We start from the raw sequence: 26,576 nt of genomic DNA on the forward strand, positions 1-26,576 counted from the left end.
TTTGAAAGCTGATTGGTTAAAAAAAAATATTGCCCCTGGCAGCACAAAGAGACTGAAATCTGATTGGACAAAACAAGGAGAATTCACTGACATGGAAGGAAGCATCACTATTAGAAATGAATTACTGCAGTTTGATTAAACAAACATAATTCATGTTGTAGATATATAATAAGGACTGTGACAGTGTTCAGGTCAGCAGAGGAGGCCTTACTGTCCTCTGCTGCTGTTTAGTCAGTATGAGGGTGACGTGAAAGAATTTCATTCCAATTTCCTTTCTGTAATCCCAGTTGTAATATAGTAATTAAAGTGTGTTTTAGTTGTCCAATGATTTTAATTAGTTTTTATATTATTTTTTTCTCTTTTTTTTAAATGAGGACATGAATATGAATCTACAGAAATCCTTTGAGGGGAATGTTTTTTTTTTTTTTTTCCCCTAGTTTGCTGCTCATTCTAATTAAGTGGGGGAAAATTGTTCTTCTGTAATGTGTGAAGAAAAAAAGCCCCAGACTGCAGACTCAAGCCTCACGAGGGGCAGGGCAGGTGAAATAAACTGACTTCATTTCAGCAAAATTAAAGATGATGCAGAGAACCCAAAATATGAGAACAGCTTCAAAATAAAAACAAAACAAAAGAAAATAAGAAAACATGACAATTTTCCTGCTGGTCAGGGAACATTGTCATTAGTTTTCCCAAAATACTATTCTAGACTCATGCTGTGGTCATTTCTTCATCCTTCATGATTCGATCAGTGATAATTGCTGCACTGAATGAGACATTTTTTTACAAAATACAACCGACTACTCTGGCTTGAAATACGTTTGAAGACGTTTTTGGAAATGATTAAATTTTACCATCTAAAGTGATCAGAGGAGCTTCTTGTCCACATTCCCACTGACAGCAATCTCACTTAATGTAGAGTTGTGTCAGAGATACGATGAATCCATCAGCTGAAGGCGGTTGAGAAGCATCTTTACTCAACGTCTGATTCTGTCCCGGCATAAAGAAGATTTTAGTTAACTCACACAGCTTAATGTTGTGAGACCAGCAGGTGGGATGGGACGGACTTCCTGTTTGACTTTCTGCTTCTCCATAAACTCGTTGGTGTACTGTCCTTCATTTGTAACCTTAAGAAAGAAAATAAAATGCCCTGACTCATCAAAAATGGAAAAACAAAGTCTGGGAGCTTTTCTTAACAGGGAAAGGCTGTTTTTGCTGATCCTACTGGAGGCTTTCAAAGAGCAGCTGACCCTCAGAGCTGGAGGATCTGATGTCCACTAGAGCTCTTCATCAGGGTCTACATCGTCTGCTCACCAATATGGATTTACAGTATCTTAAAGTATTGACAAAACCTTCACCTTTCCTGTGTGGTTGAGAATCAACATTTGTTTCAATTTTAGGATTGATCATTTATTTTTTAATAAAATGGTAATTTATAGAATTATTGGTAATGTTTTCAGTTTGTCTGGAATCATGGGTCTAAATTGTTTGCTCCTAGTGAAGGAATGAATTCAGAATTCGCTTCACATAACAAGGACTAATCACAGACATGCTAATTTCCAATTAAGTCTGAGAATTTATTAATAAAACAGTCCAACCTCATGGCTGAATTATCCCGTAAATAACCTTTGTCTCTAACTACCGACATGCAGTGAACCTACAGATGGAAAAGACCAGAGAGAGAGAGACAGAGAGAGAGAGAGACAGAAAGGCAGAGAGAGAGAGAGACAGAAAGACAGAGAGAGAGGCAGGCGCTGGATTCAAACGGCAGGATGCAGACGGTCTCTACCATCAGCACAGCAACAAGAATACCATCATCAAACACAGAAAATCAAGACAACTAAATCGTCTTATTGATCTATTTCAACCCAGATAAATTGTCTCGTACTATGTGTAAGAGATTTGGTTGCTCAGGTCAAGGTGATGTTCAGGGACAAACTATAAAAAAATAAAATAAAATTAAAAAAATAGCACAAAAAAATCTTGTTCTTGTCCAGCAGGCAGGCTGATGATCCCGTTGGACTCCAAACCCAAAAAGAAGTGACGGACAAGAGCCGCTTCCACAGGCTTCTGTAGGCAGACAGGAACTGATTTTTAACGCCTCCAAGGAACTTTGAGCCGGATACAGCAGCTTTCTCCAGAGTTCTCCAGAGGTTTGTCCTGTTAACTGGAGCCCCCGTTGCCTCCGTTTCCACGGAGATTTTGGCATCCATGTTCAGACTTGTATGACTTTTGTGCCGTCAACAACATTGGTGTCTCACTATGAATGCTGGGACATGCAGTTTGCATCGAGCTCTGGTGAAATGGAACCACGGTCACTTCATGACCTGATTTGAATGCATTTTATTGCTATTTTATGGAAAAGGCCAAAACAATGTGGTACGTAATTATAATTTGAAAGGAAAATGATACGTTTTCTCTTATGAATTAAAAATTGAAAAGTGTGGCATGGGATTGTATTCAGCCCCATTTAGTTAATTCTTTTTAGGGTTTCAAATCATAAAATCAACTTTTACAGATATGAGCAACTTTTTGTTGGTATATCACCTAAAACACAACAATCTCTTTTTTTGTCATGTGATAAAAATGACAAGCCTTAGACCCTAACCCTAACTCAGCTGCTAATCAAGTCATCTTTCAGTTTTCTATTGATTGTCTGTATATCATGAACATACTGGTGACTTCCTGAGTGAAAACGTCCCACCATGAACATTTCCTAAGCAAGCAGCCTCTGATACTCACATGTTCTCCCTCTTTGCTCTCCTCTCAGTTGTCTCCTGAAGTCTCACTTCCAGCACTTGAACACAAGCCTTTCAGAGGGAAACAATAGCCCTGGGGTAATTACAGACAGCGCCGTTGGAACAATGAGCTCTGCGTTGTTCTGTGAAGCGTTCGGATCGGCTTCAAAAAAAAGGAAACGGCAGCGGTGGCAAAGAAGCCTCCGAAGACCTTCGTTTTCTCTCCAGTAACATGAAAGACGGGGAAAAAACCCAGGTTTGTGTAATCTGACATAAACAGATGCTGGGAGGAATGCGTCTTCCCACAATCCTTTTGTGCTCAATGCACAATAGCAAATTAGCTTTTCATCCGCTGGTGTTATGAGGCTTTTCATCATGTTGTAGCAGGAGAAAGAGCAGCTCTGTGACACACAGTGATGAACGATAACAATGCCAACATCACTACAAGACCCAACAACACCTTTGACCTCAGCTATTTCTATTTTGTTCTGAGTCTTTTGTAAAATATGTAAGTGATAAATACCAAAAAAAGGGGAAATATGGCACAATGTGCCAAATACCCTTTAAATAAGAAACCTTAAGAAAGAAAGAAAGAAAGAAAGAAAGAAAGAAAGAAAGAAAGAAAGAAAGAAAGAAAGAAAGAAAGGAAGAATGAAAGGAACGCACTGAACCCCAAGTTACCTTGTGATGTATGGATCAGTGTATGAATGTGCAATTAAATAAATGTGTCTCTAATGTGAAGTATTAATCAGAATAATTAGAAAAGATTCATATACACGTTTACTATTAATGAAAGGAAAATCCAGACTTGTAAAACCCCTCACATTTGCTCCAAACCGAGCAGAAACCTTGAATCTTTGGCCGACCTCTTCCACCTGGTTCAAAACGAGCCCAGGCAGCAGAAGGAGCACAGTAAAGTTTACTGATAAGAACCATCGCTATGGGAGCTGGAAGGGGTCAAGCGGAGAATCAGCAGAGCTCATCAGTAGCTCATAAAACACATTAACAAGATGCGACAAGCTTTGTAAAGCAGTATGTGCAGATTAACGGAGCTGCGGACTCAATCGATGGATCATCAAGGCTCCGTCCAATTAAAGGGCTGGCTGAGTACTAGAACCTCTGTCTAGAGTAGGGGGGATAAAAAACTAGAGTTCATTAAATTGGTAATTAAATGATAAGCATAAAAATTAAAACCCAAGTCAAAAGAGATAAGAGGGGCCATCCAGTAGTGATATATATATATATAGATTATATATAAACTTATCAAACTGCTTCTCTGTGATTTATAATCTAAAAACAGTTAGCTTTTCTTTAAAATACTTAGTTTATAAATCACTGAATGGTTTAGCACCACGATACATTAAAGATCTGCTGTTGTCATAGCAACCTTCCAGACTTCCCAGGCCTTCTGGTTCTGGTTCTGCTCTGCATCAGAACCAGAACCAAACATGGAGAAGCAGCATTCAGCTTCTATGCACCACAAATCTGGAACAAACTTCTATAAAACTGCAAAACAGCTGAAACACTGAGTTCCTTTAAATGTAGACTGAAAACCAAGCTGTTAGAGTTGATTTTGAAACATCATAAATGAAACAATCATCATTCTGATGTGTAATGACAGTACTTGACAAAATGTAATGTTTCAATTGCTGACTGTGTTCTATGATTTTGTATTTTTGTGTTTTTATGACGTAAAGCACTTTCAACTGCCTTTTTGCTGAAATATGCTATATAAATAGACATTGATTGATTGATTGATTGATTGATTGATAACATCTTGGGACCACAGGATCCTCACTGCTCTACTGGAGGCCATGCCTTCATGAGCCAGAGCTGTCTGGCAGCAAAAGAAGAGACAAACATGCCAACAGCAACTTGGTCATAATGTTTTCTATGTTTGATTTTTTCCATAAAATGAACCTAATCAACATGTTATGTTTCAGCCATCTGATTTCTTCCCACTTTTATCTTTCCAGTGGCTGAGTGATAAAAACGATAACGAATCCATCAACTTGAAATTTCCGGTCCTCGGTTATGAAGCATTTTGTTTTGTGAAGGTTTTTCCTTTCCAGTGCAACAGAAAAAATGTTGATAATCTACTGAAATTGCCTGGATTTACCTGAGAGCACTTCAGTTAGGAGTAGAATGTAATTCCCATGATGGCGTTGTGTTTTTCATACCAACTAATCAATCTTTAACATCAGATGCACTCGCAGGATGACACTGGCTGCTATTAAGCCGATCTCCTGTCACCTCTGTCGTTCTCTGGATATTTAAACACCAGCTGCTATTTTCATATAGATATATGTTGCATAGACATGGATAGCTATTGAGATTTTCCTGTTCTGCTCCATTTACTGCTTCACTATCTGTTAAAGGTGAGGTTACTCCCTGTTGGTTGACTCACCAAAGGTGAGGTAGACAAATCTTTACTAGTTGTTTTTTAGTAAATACAACAAAACACTAGTTGTATTTCCATCAAGGTTGTTTACGTGCAGATTAAAGTACCACATTAGAAAATGTTGATGGAAGAAAAGTTCCATAAGATTTGATAAAAGTGAGGGGTCGTGTTAATGGAATAGTTTCCATCTTTGGCTTGATTTTTAATAAAACGGCGACGGGACAATCTAAAGGTCATCCGTCATGTTAAAACATTACGATTCACACACTTGACTACTTGGTGCAGACATTTGCAACTTTATGAGCACATGAGTGCAGCACGGAGGCAGCTCAATCAAGCAATAAAAAATGAATTTATAAATTCCCATCTGAATATCGTCTCTACTCTTGTCTCTGACTAGGTAGAGACCAGAGGGATATGCATCCTGTCTCCTTCGTTCAGAGAGTCCTGTTGACTTCTGATCCACTCAATTTGAGAAATGTTCCCCGATTTCAAAACTCTGCATTAAGTGCTGCTTGTCATTCCAGTTTTCAGGTTGGCTTCAGAGAGTAGATTCAGCTTTCAGGTGAATATATAAGCCCTGAGACACTGAACTATGCACAAGTCAGGACCATGATCATAGCTGAATTATGATATCTTAATTGTTTATAAGCAGTTCTTGGGGCCACAGTCGCTGAACAGAAAAAAACTGCATGTATTCATCTGCTTGATGTGTGACTGCACCATGTGGATTCTCTGTTCAGCTTGTAGAATATCAATGAAACCAAATAAAAATGAAATATAATTAAATGTTTAGAGTATAAGAGCAGATCCTACAGAACATCTGAAAATGTTTTTTTTTTGCAAAAAAAAAAAGAGGCTGATGTTATCATTTAGCGTGTTTTTTTTACCATGCTTTTTTCGTGCAGATTCGACTTTCAAGAGACATCATGAAACGGACTAAGATGATTGGTCAAAATTCAGACGAGTTGCAGTAATCCGTCAGAGAGAAGGAAATACAGAAAGTGTTAAGGTTATTGATCTTAACAATAAGATGTATTTTCGCCAAAAAGTTGTGATAACTGGTGAAAATTGCAGGTCTGTGCAACAGTTGTGAATGATGAGTCAGTTTGCTTCAGTGGTTGAAATCACAACTTCCTGAAGTTTTAGAGTGTACTCTGAAATTAGGAGAAATGTCTTGAGATACATTGCTGTTAGGAGCATATTTTATTTCTTCTCCTGCTTTTTTTTTTACACTGTTTAGAAAATCAAACACATTGAATAAATACAAACCTAAAAAGCGACAAATTCTTCTCTTACAGCAGACTTGGGTCACACATTGCAATGAGACAGTTAAGACCGGGCATGCAGATGCTGAACCCTAACCCAGTAACAGACAGAGAGAGAGAATGGCACAGTGATTAAGACATTGGAAACATCTAGAAATATCCGATGGAGGAAAAATAAAACATCGATATACACAAATAAATAAAGAGAAATCAGGCCAGAGACTGATCCACCGAACACAAACGTCCATCAGATAAAAGTCGGCTTCCCTTTCCTCCATATGTCAATCTCAGGTCATCAGCTTCATCCACATTGAAATTCAAATACAGTACAGAACGACATTGGATGTTCACCAACAGCAGATTGCACCATTTACAGTGTTACAAACACAAAATATCACCCGGCGAATGGCATCAACTGTTGTTCCTTTTTTCAGTGTTTGTTCAGAGTAAGGCAGGATACAGAGGAGCTCTTTAGATCCTGTAAGGAGTAGAAGACGGAGTCAGCTCTGCGGTTAAAGTCCTCTGGTTTGGCAGATGTTACATGGCACAGAAGAGGCCGGCTTGGATCAAGAGGGAGAGGGGGAAGTTATTTTGAGTGTTCTCTTAAGGTCTGTAGGGTTGATAATGTTTTCATCCAGGCATGGTGAAGGATCCAACCAGAGCAGTATGTTAGGGACTAATGAGGCAAAGATCCAGGAAGCGGGATCCCAGATCCTGGCCGTTTCCTTGAGAAGGGACGCCGTGGAAGCAGCTGGCGCTATCTGACCTCCAGGCAGTCCAGGTACTCCTGGACCAGCTCATAGCAGAAACGGTACTGCTCCTGGAAGCAGAACAAATCATCAGGCTTTGCTCTGAACGGCCACCATGCAGCTGAAACCAGAAGTTCACATCTTATCTCCTCAGTCTGAAGTTAAATCTCGGGTTTCTGGTCAGTCAGAGTCATCAGAATGATTCTGTTTGCTAAATGTCACAACAGTGGCATTTTTACTTCAGCCACATTATATTTGAGATCATTTAGATTAAACAACATGAATTCAAGATTGTGAGCCCAATTCTTGTTTTTACAGTTAGTTGAATTGATGTGTTTTCTCATCAATACACCTTTTAAAAGAAGAATGTTTAAGAAGAAAAATTAAAGCCATAAGTATGACATTAATGATAATGAGTGTATGAAAAGTTAGTGCATTATCACAATGTATAGAGTATATATGTAAAGGTATATGTTCGAGGTGGGACTTTAACCCATTCATTTTAATGAATTAATTACAGCGATGTGTCAATGTGTTAGTAATTGTAACACAATTAATTCCTTTATTTATTTATTTTTTTCTTTTACATACAAATGTCCCAAGCCGGAACCTTTCCTACGTGTTTCTGGTATGCCCATAAATCTGACGCACAAGCCACATCCACTAACGTCAATGGACGACGGAGACTAATGCTGGTTTACCATGGTCTCCACCATGTTTGGCTTGGAGTTGCGCAGCGTCTTGGCAGCGAAGAACACGTCCACCATGCTGTGATGTCGTATCATCTCCAGGATCATGGTGCATGCGCAGAAAGTGCCACTGCGACCGCCGCCGTTCCTGCTCCAAAACGATCAGACATAGAGACAGCAGCAAAGCGCAATGAGTGGCCTAAGAAAAGGTGTCCTAAAAATCAGAAGGGAATGTCACGGTTTGACTGAGCAGGGATCATGGATGCTGTCAGAAAAGAGGCTAAACGGCAGACTTTGAAGATGAATGAAAAGCTCTCATTTAAATACAGGAGGCAGGATGGAATCTGTGAGACATGCTGACCTGCAGAATAAAGTACTCTGAGTTACATTTTGCCGAAGAGATCAGGGAACAGAGTATGTGTTGTTTTGACCGGCCTTTATGACGGTAATACGTCTCGGTTCTGAGAACCAGCAGACTCACAGGCAGTGGACGATGGTGCGTCCCTCGCCACATTCCCGCTGCCAGTTGTGGACCTGAGCCAGAAGGCTGAGGAACGCTTTCTTGGAGTCGGGAACATCTCGGTACGGGGACCAGCGCAGGAACTGGAAGTGGCGCACCACCAGCTGACCCTCCTGCAGCTGCACAAGTCAGAGGAAGAGGAGGGGGGCAAGAGGGAGAAATCAGTTCTTTCCTTGAAGTCCCACAACATAAAAGCTGCATCCTTCATAAACTAATGAAGAAGATCATCAGGACTCTTACTGTGTCCTCATGAGAAGCCACTAAGCAAGTAGAAAAATAAACCAGAACACACAGGATATATCCAGGCTTGGTGAGATTTCCATTATCAAATATAGGTTTATTATTTTAAGTCTGGATCATGCAGAACACAGGGGTCTCTGTTGGTATGGCAACAATGATGTGGGGCCTGCCCACCAACAGTAGTTTTGTTGTTGAGGAGGCATGTCTATCTGTTAATTTTTATTTGTTTCCTTGTTCAATAATTTATTTTTGCATGTCCTCTCCCAACGTTAGCCAGATCAGCTTGTTTTCAAGGTAATAATCTCCATTATGGCGCTCCCTAGAGGTGGATAGTTGCCAAAGCCTGCTTCACAATTTCAAACCTAGGGCACAAAGATTATTTCACTGTTTCTTTTGGTTTCTGAATTATGTTCAGTTTAAATTTTTGGCCAGCTCATGAACAATATTTACATGTGGGTAATATTCCAATCCAGCAAAATTAAACAAAAATCAGCCTCGATATGTTTCTTCAGAATGCCCTCTATGACGTGTTCTAACGTCGAGGCCGGTAGGTTTGAACCCGGCAGGTCAGACAGCGTTCAGCTTCAGAATTTATCAAGAATTAGACTGAAATAAACCTTTTATTTGTGTAAACAGGCATTCCTGTTCTGCTCCATCGTAACTGTTAAGACAAAACCAGCCACACAAGCAAACAAATATTCTAGTCAGTTTTAAATATCCCACTCAGTAAAAATGTCAAAACTTTAAGAGCTTGAAACTGAAGATTCTATTTATTTCAAGTCAATGCTAAAATTAAAGCAGTTCACAATTATTTGTAGTATTATTATGCTGGAAATCATTCCAGCTGCCGAGATGGGACCCCGGTCACACGGCAGTTTATTTCACCATCAACAGGCGTCATTAGCTCTCAGAAAATAAATGAAATCAAATTAAATTCCCCCCACAGCAGCAAGGAGCTGGAGTACTTGATTTCCGAAGGTAAAAATTTAAATTATCTTCTAACCGAAACCGTTATTGAACTCAGAGAACGTGAACATTTAAAGCAGCTTTAGCAGTTGACACTGTCAGGCTGACATATCAAGTGATGCCTTTAATTTACACTTCAGATCTGCAATTTCTTTCTTCCTGGCTACAAAGAAAATAAAACTTTCTGAAGTCACACATCATTACTAATTTTTGAAACCTCATGAAGTCTTCCAGCTTTGTTATAACTGAGTAATAATCTGCAGCATCCCTGCTGACCGTACATCTAACACAAACTGGTATGGTGCTACAGACAGATGCAAAGCCAGAGACTGTAGAAGTAGGCTAGCCAACAGCATGTTCTACTGGCATATCAACACAAATATACTGAAAATATTTTAAAATATTTTTAAAATATTTTTTTATTTTTCTTCTGGTGCTGTAGTGAAAATGAAGATGTTTCAGAGGAGCTACCCTGATTGTCAGAAATTGTATAGAAGCTAGCTTTGAGGAAAGCTAGTTTTAAGGTAAGCTAGCCATGATAATGCGTCCATAGACAGTCCTAAAGATGCTAACACAGCTAATCTTGTCCTTATTCTCACCAAAGCTGTGTTCCATTTATGCTCTGAAGGCAGATATTTCCTGTTACAAATTGAAAAAATGAACTGGAACTGGACCACAAAGTCCAATATTGCAACTGCATATTTAAAACATAATGGTAGTTTCACAGTGCATTCGCACTTCTGATGGCATCTAGATTATTCAGTTGTAAACACTGTAGTGCAAAATGTTTATTCATAAAAATAAATAATTTTTAATCTCAACATTTATGTAATGTAACTGTATTTATGTTACAGTATCACATATGTAAAAAGGTGATGCTGGACGGTTCTTTTCCTACTGCAGCTTATTTTTCAAAGCCATTAAAAAATGTTTGATCATAGATTAAACATTGCTATCCTTAGTCCTGGACACTTCATATAAGAAATACTGTAAATGTCATATTACCCTTCTTGTCAGGAGAACTGGAAGGCTGAGTAGGCCAGTCTTTAACCTCCAGCTTTAAAATGACTGTATGGTGTTAACTACCATCATTTTATTCCCTGATCAGCATCATTAGCATATATCAGGTCACAGAGGAAATCACTGGCTTCTGTAAAAGGTAATTAGCCCATGTAAAAAAAAAAAAAAAACAGAAAGCTGTTCTGAGGAGTTTTCCAGAAGCATACTCATGTGGCTCAAACACTCTAAAGTGAAAAAAATAAAATAAAATAAATTATATCTATGTCAAGATTTGCCACGCTAAGGGATGGCTGACTGTTGGCATGAGATAAGAGACTAGATGAGAGACACCTGGAAACGGTAAAGAATGCTGAAATGTTCTTGATGTAACACCATGAACAATACTGACAGGTCTCCGTTTTCATTTTGCGTTTTGATTAACATTTCTCCTATTAGTAATTGAGTATGCTCGAAGATTAGAGAGGATTAGGAAATATTTCCATCCAGTGTTGCATTTTTTATTTTTCACCAAGAACTTGTACTGATGATGGGGGAGTCTGTGTGAAAATGGCGTCTCATGCTCCCTGAACCCTGAATCTTTCTCAGTGTGAGCCCTATGAATCCTGGTGTTGTCATCTCAGAATATTCCCATGTCATCAGCAGTCATCCCTGGCAGATTGAAGAGTTTTTCTCTCGGATTAGTGGTTTTCTTATAGCAACAAAGTCGTACAGTCCCACAATACCTTGGTTCCCATCCATGTGGAAACACTCTCACCTTACAACCTTGAGCTCTTCTGTTGTTATTCTTCAGTTCGCCGATCACAGTCATTCAGGATTCATAAGGTTTCTGTACTTGCCTTCCAGTTTTTGGACAGTTCTCAACTTAATTTTGGTAGTTTCTGAAATCACGTTTTCTCTGCCTCAGGTCAGTGATCTGAACATTCTTAAACCCACTAAAATATTTTCAGGATGTTTCAACGGGTCTGTTTAAGAAATGAGAAGCTACTCATTGAAACAGTTGGGGTTAAAAAACGTGTTGATAGCTGAATGATAACCACACATTCAGTAATTATCCAATAGGACATTTGTAGGGATTTTTTCTGGTCAGATATTGTAGTTTAATTTTAGGATGCTACATTTCCAAACACTCTTTGCACATGTGAACATGCTCTACATTTTTGCTTTTAGTGATATCCCAAATTAAATGAAATTCATTAGGTAGGGACAATGCACATTAATTAAAATTTTTTGCAAATGTGCCAGAATTAGCCAAAAGGCTGTTTTGTATCTGTCGTCCCTGGACAAAAAGACATTTATCTAGCAAAAAACAAAGATTAGACATACAAGTCATTTACATTAAAATGACTTAACTGCACACATTTTGTCAATACACACAATAAATACAGTCAGTATAAACATTAAACAAGAAATAAATGAAACCACGACACAAAGAGTCTAAGAAATGACTAAAATTAAATTGAATAAAGATCTGAGTGCTGATTCAAGTTACCCGTGTGATATTCTGAATCCGGAAGAGTCGGATGATGACGTCGTCATCTGCAGTCCTGGACAGGAGCTCCACAGTCATGGGGCCGAACTGCTGGATCCCAGGCTCCGGCCAGTACTGCAGGCAAGGCTAACAGGACCAGGGAGGCGAGGCGGGGAGGGAAGGCAGCAGGTCATTAGCCCACAAAACAAATCATTATGTCAGCGTCAAGTGATGGGGAAGCCACTTACAAGACACCTGAGTATTGACAACAGATACAATTAGCCTAAATGACAATGATTACCTGCAAACAGACGCTGTAAATTAAACGAGCAAAAAAAAAAAAGAAGCACTCACGATGGGAACAATTCTTCACATCGGCATCAGCCTCCAGGTTTGAATTATTCATGAGTTCCAATCATTACCATTAGTACATTATAAATTAATGAAGTGGGAGACCTTGACTGTACCCAGGAGAGACGAGGAGCCAGCTCAGAATCTGGATCGACTCCAAACGCGACTCCCCATTGCCCCCCCCACTTCAAATACACCTCCCACCCCACAAAGGAACAACAACAACAACAGCACCGCCGCCGAACCGCTGACATGTTCTGCATTGACTTTTGGGATGAGCTCAGGACCCCTGGAGTAGGAAGTGATAGCGGTGACGCGGTGACAGAAGGGTATTAGCAGGTGACATTGAGCAGAAAGAGAGATAAATATTTATACATCCAGGCAGGAGACAGACAGCCGTGTTCCCTCCACCCGCCAACCTCCCACCAACTCAGGAGGACAAACTGAGCCAGAGAGCGAATATTTGAGGGGCAAACTGGTAATCCACGGGGAGGCGGAGGGAAGGAGACGAGAAGGGAGTGACAGTGGAAGGAGGGCAGGCTGCAGCTGACAGGCATGGTGGAAATGTTGAGCAGCAATGAGACATGACACGCTGACAGGGCGGCGATAGGGAGACGCCTGAACAAACCTTCCCGAGAGCCAACATGGAGGAATGAGAGCAAGTCGATGGTGTGAAGGCAAATTAAACACGGGGGGCCTTAATGCAGAGTGGAGAACAACAAGATGACTGAGCTGTGAGTCACGCAGGGCAGCAGCTCTTTAGGTTAACCTAAACCAGGAGAAGGTTTCCTGGTTCCTTCCACATTGTCTCACCCGTCAGTCCTGACATGCTACAGCTGGTTTCACTTCGTATTCATGGAGTTTAAGGACAATAACCCACGCGACTATCTAAGATCTGTGAATACCAGAGAATCTAACTCATTAATAACTGCTCAAACTCAACATATACCTTAAGATGGATTAAGACGTACTGTGGAAATCATCGTAGTCTGAACACAGAAGCTGATAGCTACAGTTTCCTTTTCAACATTGTTAGCCTATTGGAGGCAAGAAGAAGAAATGCTGCTCCTGGATTGGCTGATTTACAAACATTAGCCAATAGAGTGAAAAGTAGCATTGTGCGTAGTTATCTCAGTTTCCCAAACTGCATTTCTTTTTCAAATATATTAGATATAATAAAGAAAATCTATAAATAACCAGTTTTCACACAAAAATTTTAGAATTGATATATGCTTAACCTCAGATAGCCGGAGGCAGTGGTGCTGGAGGAGATTCAGCATCAGTAACTTCAATAGCTGTGTTTTCATTGAAAAATATAATTAAACAATTTGACATTTTAAAAATTAATTCACTTAATGGAACTCGCCATTTTCCAAAAACTCTCGTTTTTCGATAAAATATTTTGGTGTTAGCATGAGGAGCTCTTTTGGCTGTTTAGAAATTGGTTTATTTAGCAGAGCTACAACAAAAACATGTTTTATGCATCACATGATCAACAACAGGAAGTTGTCGCTGGCGCAAACCACAAAGAAGAAGACAACAGGAAGTAGTTGGAGGACAATGGTGCAACATGATTTTAAAGACTTATTGTATGAACAAACTTATTCACATGATTTTAATTTCATTTCTTGTTTAATGAAAGTAAAGTGTGATGTAAAAGGCTGAGTTTTACTAATGCCCCAATATAAGTTTGCTTTTGAATTTTTAAACGTTAATGTGAAATCTTTCATTTCTCATCTGTTTTTGCACTTTAAGAAAAGTTTGTCATATTTCAAACTGGAGACTAAAAGTGATGACTGAAACATATTGCAGTTTAAGTGATAAATTCATTATTTCTTTTACTAGCATAAGCAGCCACTGCAGAACCGGGACAACTTTTTATCCGATTACTTGACTAATAATCAGAATAATTGATGGATTACTCAATTACTAAAATAATCGCTACTTTAAATAGATACACACACAGGTAAAACACTGAGTTAAGGTCAGTGGTTGATCTTACCCAGGCAGAGTTGGACTGGTTGAGCTGGTTCAGCATCACCACCGAGGTGCAGCTGTAGTCGTATATGAGCCTCCAGAAGTCGGTGGTGGTGCCGGGCAGCGGGTGAGGCGTCACCACGAAGGCAGCGGGTCGGAGGAAGCTGTCGGCCAGCGCTGCATTGATGTAGTTGCTGCTCTCGCCCTCGGTGGTGACGAGGAAGGCCAGGGAGCGGTCCGGTGGCAGAACGTCCATACTGCGGTTCTTCTCCCGGTTCCTGGGCATCAGGGAGACGCTGCACTCCTCCACGTCCAGGTGAGGAGTCACCGAGTTCAGCGTCTGGAGACAAACGAAGGGGGAGAAGAAGAGGAGGAGAGGTCATTAAAAAGGACACGTTTGTTTTCGGTAAACGACTTTACATTTTACATGAAATGATAAAGTCCCAGATTCAGGTTAAAAAGATAATGTGAATGATGCACTGTCTCTTTAAGACCAGATGAGTCAAACTTAAATCATACAGCCAGGAAAGCATTCATAGTCACTGATGAACAACAGAGCAAATGTGTTAGAAATAGAATGAAGAATAACTCATGATAAATGTGATAAATAACGTTGGTGTTAATGTGGTATTAATGTAATGTGTATCATCCATGATGCTGTCTGGAAAATGTTAAAGTGTTTCAGTTTGTTAAGAAGGAAACTGCTTAGATGTATTAAAACATAAGTGTTTTTCTACCACTTAAAAAAACTATGTTGGACAATAATAAATAATTATTATTATTATTTCAATTCCATTCCTCTGATTTGGACGAGGTGTCAGAGTTAGTTCTAGCTCAGGCAGTTTCAAAGCAGCAAAAAAAAACTAAGAAAAAAAATCCCTGGAAAATCTCAGTTTAGTCTGAATATTTTATACTTTTCTATCTTAAAAAAAACAACAACATAAAAAAGTTAGGCTTTAAACTGATGTCCATGTTTGGATCAGTCATGGAGGGTCAACAGAATAATAGACTCAGAGGTCACTGTAGAGGTCACTAACACAAAGCTTATAAAGTTAGTGAATAGAAAAGTCCACTAAGAGGTTTTATGGTCATTTCATATGTTTGTAGCTCTGATTGTTTTACTACAGAGATTTTTGGGGAATAAATGAAGCCAGCTAAAAAAAATATTTTTTATTGACAATGTATACATACATTTCTTTCAGAATTTAAAGTCAATTTTTAATCATTAAAAAAATGAAAATGCTCTACAAAAGTTTGGTGATGTCTATTTACCACCAGGTCAGCTGTTTAATTTACTCTTCAGTCTTTTTTCTGTCAAGTTTCAAAGGAAAAAATAAACATAAACGTGTTGCAAGTCTTCAGAAAAACACATGGAGTATGACTTGATTCATGTATGTGTTTAAAGATGCATCAATATGGATGATTGGTGCTTAGCTGCTTATGGTGCAGTACAAGAGAAGAGATAAACTGTATGAGATATTTTTCTTTTCCACCAAATTCTTTTCATTCAAAACTTGTTTATATCAACATGTGAAACGTGTGGTCATTTTAAACTGAGATGAGTGAATTAAATAAAGGAATTAAATAAGTGAAAATAAAATAAATTGGAACATTTTAGACTTATCCACAAGACTAAAATAAATCAATAAGCAGTTATTTAAGGACAAACATCATAAATGAGGGTGTGCATTGAATCTATTCTTAGAACCAATACAAGAACCTCCTTTTTGAGACTTAATAAAGGCTTTTAACTGGCAGTGACATGAAGTGCAAATTCTGCAGTTCAGAAACCCCACTGCAGCACAGACTTTTCTTGCCAAGAATAACATTTTTCATTATCCTGCTTTCCAAACGCCATTAAAAGCAGTATATCAACACGTTTAGAGTGTAAAATGCAAACCTGTGATACTTTAATCAGGAAATCTTGTTAAAGGGGCAGTATTGTGTATTTTCCAGGCACACACAGCCAATTTATAGCCCAATCATCTATGTTAGTTTCTGCTGCTATAAAAATGCTGTATATATCAAATATGACTTAAAAAATTTACTTTGTAATTTAATGCCTTGAAATTGGGCCGCTGTCTCTTTAAAAACTCCTGCTCTTCCTGAAACTCCGCCTTCAGGAAGTCATCATAACATGGCTCCTCTATTAACCCTTTAACAACGTTTTTACCAGAGTTTCACTGAGCAATAGCTCCTATAATGAGATCAGCAGATTCTAACAGGTGTTTGCTAATTGCTGCTGGCTAGTCTGAAGGATCTGAGTGAAGGAGAACCACTCTGTGAGAGGAGGAGCTGCGTCTCACAGGCAGAGCTATGTTCACCCACAGCAACAGAATGGTTGCCGTGGAGATTAAAACATTTCTCAAACACACCTGAAAGATTCAAAGCGACACTCCAGGTTTGTTTTGGATGAGAAAATATTATAACATGACGTAAAGCTCGATTTTACATAATATTGCCGATTTAATGTTGTTTAATGTTGTTGCTTAGAAATGTTGCCATGATAAAGGATTATATAAGAGTTACAAAATACCAAGTGAAATCTGGTAAAAACGGCCAGAAAACAAATCCATCTAGTTTGAACAGGGAATGTCTGTCACCTGAAACTCCTCTCTGAGCTGCGAGGTATTGCTCTGAGAATCCACTTTCAGCATTTCTTTGTAGGCAGGAGCAAACTCAGACACGGGGATGCCGGTTTCTCCACACAGGCAGGCCTCCAGGATGGCATCATGGATGAAGACGTACTGCTCCTGACAGACAGACAGACAGACAGACAGACAGACAGACAGACAGACAGACAGACAGACAGACAGACAGACAGACAGACAGACAGACAGACAGTATTCAGAGGTTCAGCCCCTCCCTGCTCGCCGCAGCGAGGCCCACTCACCGTGAACAATGGCCAATTTAATTACCGCCGCCGAATGTTGATGAATAGTTGTCAACTGTCAGAAAACTCCTCACATTCCCCGTGCCTACGCTTTACTTCCAAGCACAGGACTGTCAATAAAAAAGACCCGGAAAACAAAAACGTGCAGGACTCGTATCAGAAAAGCCACATGCTGCCTACAGGCGCCGTTTCAATAACATCAAGAGTCGGGCAATTAACCAGGAGACTGGGACAAAGAAAGGCAGGGAAACATTCACAGCACCGGACCGCGTTCACCACATTTATCTGCTTTCATGTGTCTGCACAAACATGGATGGAGCTGCAGCTGAAATACATGTTTAATAGAAAAAGAATGTAAATGTTTTGGGTTTTATCGTGCCGTTTTCCAGGCCTGTTAAAGCTGCAGAGTGCAGCTTTTATAAACAATGTTTTAATATATTTGTTAAAACTGTCACCATGTACAATATGAGACAAATAATCTGTGAAAAGATCGATTACCTTATGAAGAAATACACCAAAAACAACCAATCAGAGCCAGGAGGAGGAGCTTAGTGCTGTCAATTAACCCTAAGTAATATCTCCACAATGTGCTAATAGTGGAGAAACAAACATAGGCAAAAGAATTTAACTTGGAGCAACATTGCAAAAATATCAAGATTTTACCTCAATTTAAAAAAATATTTGTTGCCTATTCTCCATTTCTATCAAGTTACTTTTTCCTGTCTTGCTTTCCACAGTTGGAATAAAGTCAGAGTGACATCAGGGACCTTTCACTTAGAAACTGGCTCTGGCAAAGCCAAGCATGTCAAGATCGATTATATGCAAATATGTATTGATTTTAATGTTTTATCCATTTTCTATTCTGTTATTATTGTGTTTTAACACCAACCTGTCAATGGGTCTATGGACAAAAAATAGCTACATATAGACATGAGATTTTAGCCATTTTTAAAAAAATAAACTCGAGCTCATCCATACACAGCTGAACACTGTTTCCAACGCTTTTCTTGAGGATAAAGATCATTGAAATGGAAGCGAGAGAAATTCCCCAGCGTGTTTCTGCAGTTGCTTCATATTTTCAGGGTCAAACCCATCAGCAGGGCCCATCCCACAGCGTCCCCGCCGTCCCACTCACTTCAGTCTGGATCATGTTGATCCGACGGGAGCACAGCGTCTTCACGCAGTTGTAGATGTCCACCACTCCTTCACATTCGGCCATATCCAGCATGACGTCCAGCACGATGTAGCAGCCAGTCCGGCCAGCGCCCATGCTGTTACCGAGGAGAGGAGAGGAGAGGAGAGGAGAGGACATGAGCCGCTGCACACTGTTCAAACTGAGAGGATCCTGAATACATCTTTCAAAACAAAATATTTATGAAAAAAAATCTCAGACATATAATCAAAGATTATTAAATTTTTTAAAATATGAAAATAAAGATAAAAAATGTCAATATTTTTTATCAATATTTTTTATTTATTTAGAATTACCAAAAAAATGTATTTTTGCTAAATGCCAGAAAACTTGCTGTGTATATTGTTTTAGAGATTATTTTGTCACTTTCCTCCAGTTCAAAAGTTTACATACATTTGGGTCAGTACCACAAATAATTATCTTTTAAATTGTATGACAAACGTGTGTCAAATCTTTTGTGTTTCCTTCCTCAAACTTTGTATAGATTAACAGAGACGTCCTAACAGGAGGCCAACCAGTGTGGAATGTATGAAAACTTTTTAATTCAAGGAAAGTTGCAAAAAATCTAAAAAAAAAATGTAAAGATAATATTTAAAGTTTTCTGGCATTTAGCAAATCAAAATCAATTTTGGTCATTCTAACCAAGTTAAAACTAGAAGTTTGGTCAGATTTAACTTCATACAGAGAGAAAAAAAGTGTGTATTTTTAGTCGGTTTATGTAAATATCTGGTTCCAGCTATAGATATTTTCATTTTTAAACACTTTGTGATTTACTTGTTGACATCTTTAAATATTCACACAAACAATAAATATGTACATTAATCAAAAATCAGAGAAATAAAATGTTGGTGTTTTTCAATCAAGACAAAAAAAGCTACAATAATTTAAATAAGCACAATGCACATTTTATGATTTCTGCAAGCTAATTTTTTTCTCTTTTTACTCCAGGCGATGTGTAACATGGGCAGATGGATGATGAATTTTGGGTCATAAACACGGAGAAACGTGGTTTAGTTTCAGTTGGACCCAGAAGGGAAACACCAGGCTGCTGCTCCTTTGAGCCAGCCGAGCTGAAGGAAGCGAACCGGCCACCTGCCAGGCTCCAGCAGCTCTCAGAAGACATGATGAAGATGACATCTCCACGTAAAGCCACTTTCTGATGATGGTGATGATGATGATGAAGAGTGGCTGCTGCCTCTGACCGATTCCAGGTTCTCCTGCGTCAGATCATCCACCCGATGCTGAACTCTTCATCACACCCACTGCTTGCTATGCAGGCTGTCAGATCCATATCTGACTGTCAGGCTGCATCATTAGTGCTACATGGATGTAATTCCACTGACAGGCAGCAGGTCATGGCGTTGTGTTTGTGTAAGACGTGGAGAAAATGGGCCTGTTGTTCTGCAGAGGAGTACAACCGCAGAACCGCTAAGTCCTACTCTTTTTTTTTTTTTTTTGCAGACTTAATGAACTGTCGGCTTCCGTGTGAGAAAATGATTTGCATGAATGTTGAGTATATTACTCATGCAGATGGCTTATTACGAGATGGCTCCCCTGAACAACTCACAATTGGCAGGAGGAGTTTATAGCAGCTTAGCTTTCACTTTTTCTGTTTTTTTTTTTTTATTATTATTATTCGCAGGCTCGTCTTTACACGACATCACGTTACAACCAGCAGCTTATGTATTATTTAGAGGATCTCTGTGACAAACCAAGACCAAAGAAGGTATAATAAACAAATGGAAAGTCAGAAAAAATATTTAATAAATATAGGGAGAGTTTAAATACCAGGCAATTCAATTCAAATATACTTTATTTATCCCAAAGGGAAATTAAAGGCTGTAACTTCAAATAGTCGTTGTGTTTGGAGATGCTGTGGGCAGGAAGGATCTCCAGTAGCAGTCAGTCTCACAACAAATCTAAAAAGGCCTCTGACTGACTACTGTTACTGTATGACAGACTCATCAGTGGTGAAATATGTTAACAGCTCAAAATCAGAGGTGTGGACTCAAGTCATTACTATTGTAAGTCACTACTATTATTACTCATTAACAGTAAGTGTCATTACTGTTGCTATTAATAGACCAAAGACTGTTATGACTTTGGTCTTGACTTGAAAAAATTTTCAGTTATGACTTGGCTTGGACTTCACTTGTTTAAGTTTAATTGAGAAGACTGGATATTTGATCCAAAATCTAAAGTTTAGAACAAAAATGATTTAAAAAGTGCACACCGTTAATTCATTGACCTCATCCTATATTAACAACTGCAGACAGTCTCTGTTCTTCCACTCAAAGACATAAGATTTTTATTTGTCATTATGTAAAGTATTAATCAGTCCTTAGGGTGCAGCATGAGGTGCGTGTGTGTGTGTGTCCGTGTGTGAGAGAGAGTTTGAATGTATAGGTAAACACCAAGCGGACGGGAGACCGCTCTAAAAGCAGGAAGTGGACTATAGCGCAGGGCATTCTGGGTAAATACAATCAAAACAACTGTGTGAGTCTGCAGGTAGCAGGAGAAATTAGAAATAGTTTGTTGTATTTTGTTTTGCAAAAGACAAAAGAGAAATCCTTCAACTCTCCACTCCATGCTCCTTTATATTTTGGGAAGAAGGAAGTCACGCTCAGTGTCTTCTTCGGAGGTTTTTATGTTGTTTCCTTCAGCGGTTGTTGGTGTAGCGCCACCACAGGTAATAAGAGGAACAGGTGATAGTGTTAACCATCGCTAACCATCACACCATCTAATTCAGTGTCTCTCAACCCTGGTCCTCACCGCCCCCCTGTCCTGCATGTTTTAGGTATTTCCCTTCAGCCACACACCTGAATTGTATCTCTGGGTGATTAACAGGCTTCTGCAGTACTTGATGGTCATGCAATCATTTGAATCAGCTGTTCTGGAATAGAGGCACATCTAAAACATGCAGAGCAGGGGGGCGGTGAAGACCAGGGTTGAGAAACACTGATCTAATTCATGGTGTTTTCTGTGGATCGTAGCTCGAAGTTATTTGTTGATCATTTTCCTTTTTGCTGATTGTTCTGTGTCAAGAAAATGCAACTTGGGGAACTGAAGTACTCCGGTGCAATGTTACTCAACACACTATGGCTTTTGCGAGGCTGCCAATCCAGGAGCACCATTCATTTCCCTTGCCGCTGATTGGCTCAAACTCCAAGAGTGGAGACAAGAAAGACTGTAAATGCTAGCTTCTGCTGTAGTACTAACACAGGTTCCACTGTCCATATTAACGCATATTAAGGTGTGTTTGGTGTTACCGAGGGTCCACTGTGAAACCCCCATCAATGACACCAGCAGGTGGAAACCTCACCGTTTATTGACTGAAGTTATTTTTACTATATTTGTTGGATGAGCTGGAACTGAACGGTGAAGGTAGACAGACGTACCTGCAGTGGACGACCACAGGTCCAGCATCGGGGGGTGTGGAGGCCTTGACCCGGCGCAGGAAGGCCAGCAGGCCTGTGGCGTGGTACGGCACGCCATGCTCAGGCCAGGAGGTCAGGTGGAACTGGCACACCTCGTGCTTAGCAGGGTAGCCTCTCTGGAAACCAGTCATATAACACAGCAGGTAAAGAAATGACCAGTAGTGGTCTCACACAGAAACCAGTTAGTCTGGCATTATGTTAGCAAGGCGATCAGACTCAGCAGACATGATGAGAGTTTCTATTAAAAATAATGACATGACTCACCCGCTCCATGGCGAAGGTGCGGACTGTGTACTCTGCCAGGGTTTCCGTCTTTAGTAGCGTTATCTTAATGTCGCCGTACAGCTCAGTGTCTTCAGGCCAGTACTTAAAACACTTCATCTGGACAATTCAAAATTATTTCAATACATTTGGCAAATAATGGCAGAATCATGTAGACTAGTTACAGTATCTAATGACAAAGTATATACAGATTTGACAAGGTCACATTTAAGATCTTGTTGGACAAAATGTCACTTTGGCAGTAAAAAAAAATAAAAAAGGCAATGTTTGGAGGATCCTGCTGTTTTACACTGCATATGGCGCTCCACAACCTTAACTCCTACAATACCAAGACCAAATTTAAGAACTTTCAATGAATTTAAAAAGTTTTAAGGTCCTAATTTTAGATACATGAACCTAAGATATTTTAAGGCTGTGCAGACGCCCTGATCAAGGTCAGAGGTCAAGGAAACGTACCCGGCCCACTTCCACCAGCTTGGTGAGCATGACAATACTGAAGCAATTCTCCTGCCAAACCATCCGCCAGAAATCATAGATCATCTCCTGCTTGGGGCCTGCAGAGGTGAGGCAGTGGGGAGACGGTGGAAATGCAGGTGGTGGAGGCGGAGCGGGAGGGAGAAAAACACGACAAAGAGAGGAAGTGATGGAGCAGGATGAGGGAGGTGGAGAGATGAGACATAAGTCAGAGGAAATAGTAGCAATAACCATCAGTGTAGAGGCAGAGAGTGTAATCCACGGCAGCCAGCGGAGCAACAATGTATCATTCATGAACTATCGGCGGCTCTCTGCTCGTCTTCCGCTGTGGGGAGGAATGCCACTTTAATGCAGCCACAAATCCACAGGCGGCGTACAAACAGCCTCGCATGTCGGCGTCTCCGGCTGCCGGCCGCTCGCCACAAATCACACCCACCCAGGGAAGACCACACTTCCATTGATTTCATTATGCCACGGCTTCTGTAATATCTCAGGCTACTCCGTCATGTTGACTGTTCTGCCAAACATAACACACACACACACACACACACACACACACACACACACACACACACACACACACAGCCCACATTGTATCCATTCATTTCTACAAACAGGTTGTGTTTTCCAGAGACTTGTCCCCTCTCAGGAACGCCAGAACCAAACTCCAGCGTTCTGTTCTGGAAGCCCTGCTGTGGGAGTCGCTTTGTTCAGGCTGAATCTCTGCTGGTGTTGTGATCAACAACTATTGTGTATCTGGTCAGAAACTTGAAGTAGGCAGTAAGACACGCTGCAGTGGCAGGAGAATAAGACGACTTCAGATCTGCACTGGAGTTCCTCTCTGTCTGAAACAGACTTGTCAGAAAGACCCGCCTTCTTCTTCTTCTAGCCAAGTCAAAGAAAACAAGAAGCTTCTCTTTTCCCGAACTGCATGTACAAACCTCAGCAATGCCGAGCAACGGTATTCACACCCTCATGTAGTAATGCCATAAATATTACTGGATCTTATCATGAGTTTATGTGACAGAGCAATGAACAGTAGTGTACAGCTCTGAAGTGGCAGGAAAGTAATATGTATAAGTAAATATAAACCAGGGATGGAGTAAAGATCGACTCTTCTTAGAACTTCAACAAATATTTCAGGACATTGCTTTTTATACACTACAAAATTAATAAAGAAAAACTCTTAACTACCAAAACTACTTCTTAGTGATAAACTGGTCATATTAAGCTAATATTTAAGTTATTAAATGCAACCACACATTGATACACATTCTCTAATCTGAAGTAATCAGCTTACACAGCAGAATAGTGGTATGATACATTTAAAAACAGTGAGAGATCATGTTAAAGATTGATCATATTTTAAAAAATTATTCTTTTATGCTTATAAAAGCAATTAATCAGTGTATCAGATGTTAAAAAACTAATTAATGAATTATTAAGCATTTCAGTATTATCATTAGTCCATGTGGATGTGAAAACTGCTTCACAAAACCATCAGAACTAAAAGAATCAGTGGGATTTACAAAAATCACAAAGCCAACTGAGAAGATCCAGAAAAACAGATTTCTGAGCCAAGTGGAAACTGGGAAGTTTCCACTTGGCTGATGTTTTATGGTCATAACCCATGTTAAAGGTAAGACTGAATTTATGTTTCTAGCTTGATGAAATGAGGTTTATTGTCAGTGAGTTTTAGAACGGAGAAGCTGATGTTGATGGACAGAGCAGAGTTCACCCCTTAAATTAAAGATCTGCTTGTGTGGCTAAGACTGTGATGTACGATGATGTGTGTTGTTCTGGTTATGAAGGTTAAATGTCTACATTTTTTCTTACTGTTATTATTTAGCTGCCTGGTCTTGAAACCGGGTGTTGGATATATTTTTGGCATTGCTGCTTATTAAATCTGCTTTAGTTATCACTGCCGCTGTACTTCTTGTTTTTTTTGTTTGTTTGTTTTTTACGTTGCTGATGTTCTATAAACAGAATACCTTAATTTAATTGCTGTTTATTAATTGGATGGGATTTGAAGGAATATATGTTTTACTCAAACTCAGTAAATCCCTTGGTTGGTTCTCATCTAATGAGCATAAATAGTTCTGCATGTCCCTGTATGAGGACAACAGGAAAACAAGAGGGGGTGACATGACATTCCCAAAGCAAAGAACATTAATCTGTCTTTATGAGCCAATCAGAGCTCAGCCTGCATTGGCTGAAAGCGACCAGGGACCAGCCAAAGCCTCTACTGTGTGTGTTTTCACATGGGAAACTAACTCAAAGTGATCTGGCTGCTATTTCTCCAGCCGTCGTTCTTCACAGTTATCCAACAATGCAGGAGATTCCATGTGTATTAGCAGTATGGTTTGTTAATTTTTCAATAGCGGGAGAAAAGCACAAACGCACATGCCAGAGGGACGACGAAGCGAACTGGAAGATGGATGGCGAAGTGCAGCCCTGGCAAGCAGCTGGGTGAATCAGTATGCAGGGCACAGGCCGGCTTCTCTCCTCCCTCAGAGACTGAGCCGCTCTCATTCACACCTCCTCTGCCTCATCTCTGGACATAATAGTGGGTCGGCCCAGAGCACCTGCTGCCCAAAGCTGGCCGAGGGCTCATCCATGATGCAACAAATCAAGCTGAACCCGCCGCCAAAGCCGACCACCTGGAGCTCACCGTACGCGTATGCAAAAAATTCTGAATCATATCAGGGTTGAAGAGAGAGAGAGAGCGAGGGGCAGGCGACAGCTTCATGACGCTGTGCAGACAGAGTGTGCTTTTGTGGTACATGGGAGAAAATGAGAGGGAAGAAAGTATGAAGATGTTTGGGGAACACGGTGGCGTGAAAAGGTGCTTCCAGATTTCTTGTTTTCAACTTTTTATGTCGTGTGAACTAAAAATGAAACCGGGTGAGAAACATAACGCGGGCAAATACAAATAACATTTCACAAGCTGTGAGTTTATTTATGAAGGGAAAAAAAATGTAAACTTAGACTTTATTGTCTTTGCACAACGGAAATGCTGTTGCTTGGCTATTGGAGTAGACAGACAAAATACTGAAATACTATAAGTGTGATTATAAGTACACACACACACACACACACACACACACACGCACACACCTACACATACACATATAGACATACATGTACATGTGTTCCTAGTCAAGACATCAATATGGAACCTCAGTAATGACATAAAGTTGACTAAAGGACCTTTTCATTATTGCCTACTTAGCGCATCTCGACTCTCTGTGTGGTTCTATGGGCTTTAAACTAGCAACTCTATTTATCAAACATTCAACATTTATCACCTATTCACATTTGTCTTGTTGGTCCACAGAATATTTGGTACATATTCTCTGACAAATGTGAAATCTTTCAGAAGGTGTGGAAGCTGTTGCACATGGTGTGTAAGCAGCAGAGTATCTATGGCTGTTTTCACACCTGGTTGTCCAGTAGACTTTGTTCGACTGGAGACCAAAGTTGCAACATTTGCTCCATTTTCAGCTGCTGCAGCTCTCTGTCACATTGAACTGTCAAATGAACTGAACCCTTCTACCAATCTGTTCCCCTCCCCACCTGTGGGGGCGCCGCACAAAAACCACCAAAGCAAACGACAGAGAAACCTCCGAGGTTTGTGGAGTTCAATCTTTTGACCCAAATCAGAGTTTGATGACACGTTCACACCTCTCCGAATGCATCAGATTTCATAGACAAGCGAACTAGAGTTGGATTAAACGGGGCTGAGGTGAATATACTTTAAGAAAAAAGAACATTGTACTGACAGTCAGTCATAAACACTTTTTGGCAAAAGAAGTTTTCAGTTTTTAAAAATGGGGACTGTTTTCCCCCTGATAAATAAAATCAATGCTTGAAAACTGCAGAGTATATTCACTCAGGTTGTCTGTGTATTGAAG

The 26,576-nt window shown here is 39.9% G+C and overlaps 1 protein-coding gene across 1 annotated transcript in view; it reads right to left on the reverse strand.

The window, feature by feature from the left end:
• Positions 1-7,134: 7,134 nt before the first annotated feature.
• Positions 7,135-26,576, reverse strand: part of LOC106963979 (receptor-type tyrosine-protein phosphatase U-like) — a 105,345-nt gene continuing 85,903 nt past the window's right edge. The window contains exons 21-30 of the mRNA XM_015059189.1: positions 22,645-22,742; positions 22,171-22,287; positions 21,868-22,022; positions 18,413-18,548; positions 16,988-17,137; positions 14,410-14,724; positions 12,078-12,203; positions 8,324-8,481; positions 7,855-7,990; positions 7,135-7,224 (exon numbers count right to left, since the gene is read on the reverse strand). Of these exons, the coding sequence (XP_014914675.1) occupies positions 7,162-7,224; positions 7,855-7,990; positions 8,324-8,481; positions 12,078-12,203; positions 14,410-14,724; positions 16,988-17,137; positions 18,413-18,548; positions 21,868-22,022; positions 22,171-22,287; positions 22,645-22,742 (1,454 nt within the window). The 3' untranslated portion in view covers positions 7,135-7,161. The remainder of the gene's footprint in view (positions 7,225-7,854; positions 7,991-8,323; positions 8,482-12,077; positions 12,204-14,409; positions 14,725-16,987; positions 17,138-18,412; positions 18,549-21,867; positions 22,023-22,170; positions 22,288-22,644; positions 22,743-26,576) is intronic.

The sequence above is a fragment of the Poecilia latipinna genome, unplaced genomic scaffold, assembly GCF_001443285.1.
Source record: "Poecilia latipinna isolate Pla-1442-1.1 unplaced genomic scaffold, P_latipinna-1.0 Scaffold1609, whole genome shotgun sequence".
Taxonomy (NCBI): Eukaryota; Metazoa; Chordata; class Actinopteri; order Cyprinodontiformes; family Poeciliidae; genus Poecilia; species Poecilia latipinna.